The sequence below is a fragment of the Vigna unguiculata genome, chromosome 3, assembly GCF_004118075.2.
Source record: "Vigna unguiculata cultivar IT97K-499-35 chromosome 3, ASM411807v1, whole genome shotgun sequence".
In the NCBI taxonomy this organism is placed as follows: Eukaryota; Viridiplantae; Streptophyta; class Magnoliopsida; order Fabales; family Fabaceae; genus Vigna; species Vigna unguiculata.
The window spans coordinates 48,845,643-48,851,642 of NC_040281.1; the positions used below are offsets into that span (position 1 = coordinate 48,845,643).

At 35.2% G+C, this 6,000-nt stretch overlaps 1 protein-coding gene across 1 annotated transcript; it reads left to right on the forward strand.

Annotated features, from left to right (window-relative positions):
* Positions 1 to 658: 658 nt before the first annotated feature.
* LOC114179547 (nudix hydrolase 8) lies at positions 659 to 3,711 on the forward strand. The gene is made up of 9 exons (XM_028065918.1): positions 659 to 1,176; positions 1,547 to 1,827; positions 2,011 to 2,076; positions 2,270 to 2,407; positions 2,501 to 2,578; positions 2,689 to 2,739; positions 2,866 to 2,900; positions 3,044 to 3,152; positions 3,242 to 3,711. Exons 1-9 carry the CDS (start codon positions 1,038 to 1,040, stop codon positions 3,443 to 3,445), a joined length of 1,101 nt encoding a protein of 366 aa, XP_027921719.1. The 5' UTR covers positions 659 to 1,037; the 3' UTR covers positions 3,446 to 3,711.
* The last annotated feature ends 2,289 nt before the right edge of the window (positions 3,712 to 6,000 follow it).

The window sequence follows — 6,000 nt, forward strand, 5'->3', positions numbered from 1 at the left end:
AAAGTATCAGCATTTAAATGAAACTTCCAAAAAAGATATTTTGTATTTAACTTTTAGATTTGTGATAAAAAAAAGCAGAAACATTTAAAAGAAATTTAGAGATAAAATGTACCTGAATTTAAATTTGACGAGAAAACAAATAATTTTTTTTTAATGTTATTAAATTGTCTAAATTGTATTTTTAATCTTAGATAATTACTCGATTATAAATCCACCTTTTTAAATTTTATTAAATTAATAATAAAAATACTTAATAAGTTAATCTAAAAGTACTTTTCTAATATATATTAATCTGTGAAGTGTTTTTTACTTATTTCCTGGATATTGTCTCTGATCAATAGGAATTGTCAAAGAATATTCTCCCAAAGAGTTATGATTAATATATAAATAAGTATATTTGAAAGAAAGGTAACCACATAAGAATATAAAGTCGAATTTAGAAATTAAAAAGTAGTCGACAGTAGAAGAATTAATTACAGTGTGTGTACTGCTATAGAGCACTCTGCTATCATTAACCTGAATAAATAACTTCCCTCGTTTTCTCCATTTATTACTATAGTATAACTTATTATAATTCCTGAAAAAGAAAGAAATTAAGAAACTTTAAATTTTGTTGCGTTTCCGGTGATATTTCTGACATTATATGACTCATAACCACACATGTTTCAATGTGCAACACCAATTTGAGTAGCCAAGTGCCGTCAAAACTAGCTTTGTCCCAATGTGATTGTGCTGAAATTATATCTTCTATAATTTGTTGGCACACCCCACTTGGCTTATCAAGCTTCTTGACTCTAGCATTGGTAGAGAAGGTCTAGTCCGTTCAGAAAAAACGATGAGTCCCATGACCACGACCGTGATGTTTCTTTAGTCAAGTCAAGGTTCGATATCTGCTAAGGTTGCTTAGAATTTCGTGAAGATTGTTGTATGTACGCGGTTACCCTCCATATCATAGTTACATTTGGACAGTGATTCAGTGTTCTTCTGTCTGATAGCTGAGATTTGGGTTGTGAGTTGAGTTCGGACCTCTGATATAGATGGAGCTCAAATCCTTCTCTTCTAGTTCCGTGTCCACATCTGATGTTGCCCATGTTGGAAGATCCTATTCCACTTTGATCTCCAGTTTCAGGCACAAAGTTGGATTTAAATTCTCTACCCACTTCAAGTGCCGCAGAGGTAACTAACAATTACCCAAATTCTTGGAGGTTTTGTTGTTCAATTTTTTTTTTTTCCTTTGATTTTTGCTGTATTTATTTCTTTTCATGATCCTGGACCTGCTTGTTAGTTTGAGCTTCTTGTTTTAGTTTTTAATCTGTAAAACTGAATATCTGAACTAATTGTAGGTGATGAGGTAGGTGTAAGCCATGGTTAATTTCGTTTATTCGTTTCTAAAGTTGACATTTTTACAAGTATTTGATGCCCCCTTTTTTCTACTTAATGTGGGAAGATATGCATCTTGTTTGAAGAAAAAATGATTCTTTTGTTTTGGATATTTTGGGGGTTCAATAGGAATGTGGGTTTAATACCTCCTAATGTTTAATTTCAGGGTTGTTTCTGAGGACTTACAGTGGTTCGGACAAGGCTTATTTCACAAATGAAGTTGTAAATAGTTCAGTTGGTCAAGATAATCTTGCAGCAGAAACGAGCTCACGTAGAATTAACGGAACCAATGGCTCAACTTCGAGCTTCTATTACAGAAATCTGAGAATACTTGATGCTTTTGATGATGAATATGGGGGAGTTGTCGTTGATTCAGATAGGATACCATCCAACCCATATACCTTCGCATCTTTGCTGCGTTTGTCTCTCTTTCAGTGGAAAAAGATGGTAAATTCCCTGTCCATATTTTCATCCTCCCTAACATGAACTGTGCTAGTGTGATTCCGGTGTTTCGTCGTTTGAAATAAGACATGTTTGAGAAAACAAAGACATATCAGTATTTTCCATTTACTTTATTTTGAGACTGAATCTGCTTCTATGTTATACATAAAAATATCTGATCATTTACAGGGAAAAAAGGGAATTTGGCTTAAGTTGCAGTTAGAGCAATCTGATCTTGTTCCAATTGCTGTTAAGGTAATTCAACTTTTAACATATCTACCATTGACAAAATAAAGAAAATAGATATGCAAATGAGAGATTTCCGTATGTGTCATGTTCACAAAAATTTAAAGAAGTAAAATGTGCAAAAAAAGCAATAAATATCTGTCTCTAGACTTTGCTTATTGAAGAGTTGTTGAGGTTATTAGTAACCTGATTTTGGTTTCAGGAAGGCTTCCAATACCACCATGCTGAACCAGGATATGTGATGTTAACTTACTGGATTCCTGAAGGACCCAGCATGCTTCCAGCGAATGCGTCTCATCAAGTTGGAGTTGGTGGCTTTGTCATCAACGAAAAAAATGAAGTATGGTTGCTTCTGATATAATAAACATTGGAAGGAAGCAAACACATTTGAATCATGCAGAAACTGATATTTGTCTAATTTTCTGTTGTGAAGGTGCTTGTAGTGCAAGAGAAACACTGCTCTCCAGCAACTCTTGGTCTTTGGAAGATACCAACTGGATTCATTCTTGAGGTATCTTCACTTAATCTTCTCTAATGCTCTAGAAATGAAATATAAGACCAACTTAGACATGATGTTGAATGGTTATCTCATTTATGACTTACCTGTTTGAATTGTCTCAGGCAGAAGAGATATATACTGGAGCTGTAAGAGAAGTGAAGGAGGAAACTGGGGTAAGTTTGATGAAATTTTATGTTTTCCTGGGGTGCAAATTGGAATTGAATTTGTTGATGGGGTTGTATCGTAAGTTTCAATTCTCTAAGGGGCTTTCTTTTTATGCTAGCTGCTTTATGTTGCAGATCGATACAGAGTTCATAGAAGTCATAGCATTTAGGTAACAACTTCGTTCATACTCCCAGCCATCAAGAAAGTGGAGCTTTTCTTTAATAAAATAAAATTGAAACTATAACCAGTTATTCTGCCACAGTTTTGTTGTATTTTTCTTGAAAATCTGATGAATTTGATCGTGAATTGTAGGCATGCTCATAATGTGGCATTTGAGAAGTCAGATTTGTTCTTCATCTGCATGCTAAGACCCCTGTCATCTGAGATCATTGTTGATGATCTTGAAGTTGAAGCAGCAAAGGTGAGATATTCTTAGCCATGAAGACAATTAATGGAAAGTTTTTTAAGTGATTTGAGTCTGAAAAAAGTGTTGTGTATGATGTGATGCAGTGGATGCCACTGGTTGAGTTTGTGGAGCAACCACTGATCCAAGAAGACTCGATGTTCAAGAAGATCGTGGATATCTTCATTGCTCGTCTAGGGAAACGATATTGTGGCTTATCAACTCATCAAGTAGTTTCAAAGTTTGATGGCATGGTGTCTTCCTTGTACTACAATGTCATCGACAATGAAGATAACTGTGTTGGAAAATGAGAACTCAAAAGGCCCCATAAAACGCTTCTTGGCTCAATGTATAACAACCCTCGCTTCTCAAATTTCAGCATCAAGCTGAAAACTGCGCTAACCACTATACTGCAGATCACAATTTATCCCTATTATGTATATAAATATCCCCATGCTTCATCATCATCACATTCCACGTTTACCAATGATTCTTGCAGAAAGAACATCAACATGCAGTATATTAACTCAAAAGCTGTTAAATTTGAAGCTTTATAACAGTAGAATTTATATTAGAATATTAACGCTGTTCAAATTTAATTAGTGAACACTGGATGCTAAACTATTTGACAAAATTTAATTACGTTTCTGAATTTCTTTTTTCAATTGAGTAGCTATATTTAATTTTGAATTTAATCATTTTGTTTGTCTAAGGAAAAATTGACCACGCACGTCTAATTATGAAATAAAAAGATTGAAGATTCTAGTGTTTTAAAGCAGAATCAGACTAAAATTTTGTTTGACGTGGGTGTTGGTTCTCAAGTGGGTATTCACCAAAGTCCCACATCGAGTAATATGAAGAGAGCAGCAGAAAAATACTATAAAAGTAAAGAGTTGGTTTTAGAGTTGTTACCACAACACAATAGGTCTCTTGGGTGTATGAGGGGCTTGGGTAGTTGTGTGTCATTAGAAGGTTTGCAGTTTTTGCCAGAAAAATTGCACTATGAAGGGTTTGCAATTTTGGTCCACAAAAAATTGCACTTTGAGTGATAATATTCTTGTTGAGTGTTTGTGGATGTAGGTCTTGAGGTGCCGAACCACGTTAAATTTTCTGTGTATTTTTATTTATATTTTTCTGCTTTTATTTGTAGGTGTGCTTCCGCTTGAAGCTGTGTATTTTTATTTATATTTTTCTGCTTTTATTTGTAGGTGTGCTTCCGCTTGAAGAGATTATTTTTAGTACATGATTTCCCAACAGTGGTATCAGAGCTGAGGTTCTGACCAAGGGTTTCTAATCAAGGAAGGAATGACGAAGGGTTTCTAATCAAGGGAGGAATCAACATCCTTTTGAAGGGAGTGGAGTTCATGTGTTGTGAGATGCTCCCATATCTACGAAGGAGGTTGCAAATGGTGCTCATGTGGCCTAATGAGTGATGTACCATGGAGATCTGATATGTGTGAGTCATGGTTTGCGACATGTGCATGGAGAAAGTGCTCTACGGCTTACAAATCTGTGTTGTTGTGTCCAGTAGACTGCGATGTTTGATAATGTTGGATCTGCATGGTGAGTGTGGAGCTCGAAATGTCCAATGGTGGTGTTTTGCATGACTCACGCGATGCTTCGTCAACAATGTTGCGTCGTTGTGTTGTGGCCGTGTCGTGGCTTGACCAAGGTGGCGTTATGATGGATTCCCTTTGAGTATCAGTGAATTGTTAGTGACAATGATGTAAAAGTTGCCGACAACGAGTCTGATGTGCAAAGCGGTGAGGGCCGTTGATGGGAAAGATTGTCATCATCAGTGAGTCTGTGCATATCACCAGTGACAAGAGTGGTTCCAGCATATTTGTTGGATCACTAGTGCCAAGAGTGGTTCAAGCATATATGTTGGTGGTGTGTCAAATGTTTGTTTCATAGCAGTGAGACTTTTGGTGAAGGGAGGATATGTTGGTTCTCAAGTGGGTATTCACCAAAGTCCCACATCGAGTAATATGAAGAAGAGAGCAGCAGAAAAATACTATAAAAGTAAAGAGTTGGTTTTAGAGTTGTTACCACAACACAATAGATCTCTTGGGTGTATGAGGGGCTTGGGTAGTTGTGTGTCATTAGAAGGTTTGCAGTTTTTGCCAGAAAAATTGCACTATGAAGGGTTTGCAATTTTGGTCCACAAAAGATTGCACTTTGAGTGATAATATTCTTGTTGAGTGTTTGTGGATATAGGCCTTGAGGTGCCGAACCACGTTAAATTTTCTGTGTATTTTTATTTATATTTTTTTGCTTTTATTTGTAGGTGTGCTTCCGCTTGAAGAAATTATTTTTAGTACATGATTTCCCAACAGTGGGTGAGGTTTGAGAATAGTGTGAGTGGTTGGTGAGGTGTAGTTTATCCAGAAAGGCAATGCCACGTGACTTGATGTGAGTTTTGTTTCAGAAATCAATGAGTGAATATTTATTTATTTATTTAGTTTCAATTCTCATACAATCTTGGACGGACAGAATCATTGCTTATAATTTTGGACAGCCTGTAGTTTTTGCTCTTAATTCAAATTATATTCAATCATCACATCATTCTTTAATTTTAAACAACAAAAATAATTAGTAGAGTAAGATCAATATCATACAAGTTTTATATAGTTTCCTAACTAATGCAAGTAGGGTCATGATAGGGACCGAAATCGCACATGTCACTTCTCAATTTTATTGTGTTTCGCTAATAAACATATAACTAAAGAATATATTTATCTTTTCTACTTTCTAAAGAAAAATTGTGCAATTAGTTAATTTTGTAAGAAAATGTATTTGGTACATAATAGTATAAAAGTGTGACTATCAAAATTAAAACACGTTATATATATAACAACTTTACACA

Bases quoted from the DNA above. Each gene is read 5' to 3' on its own strand.
- LOC114179547 (XM_028065918.1), top strand. From the start codon at position 1,038: ATGGAGCTCAAATCCTTCTCTTCTAGTTCCGTGTCCACATCTGATGTT. The intron at 2,077-2,269 runs GTAATTCAACTT...TTTTGGTTTCAG, and splicing joins TTGTTCCAATTGCTGTTAAG to GAAGGCTTCCAATACCACCA. The intron at 2,408-2,500 runs GTATGGTTGCTT...TCTGTTGTGAAG, and splicing joins TCATCAACGAAAAAAATGAA to GTGCTTGTAGTGCAAGAGAA.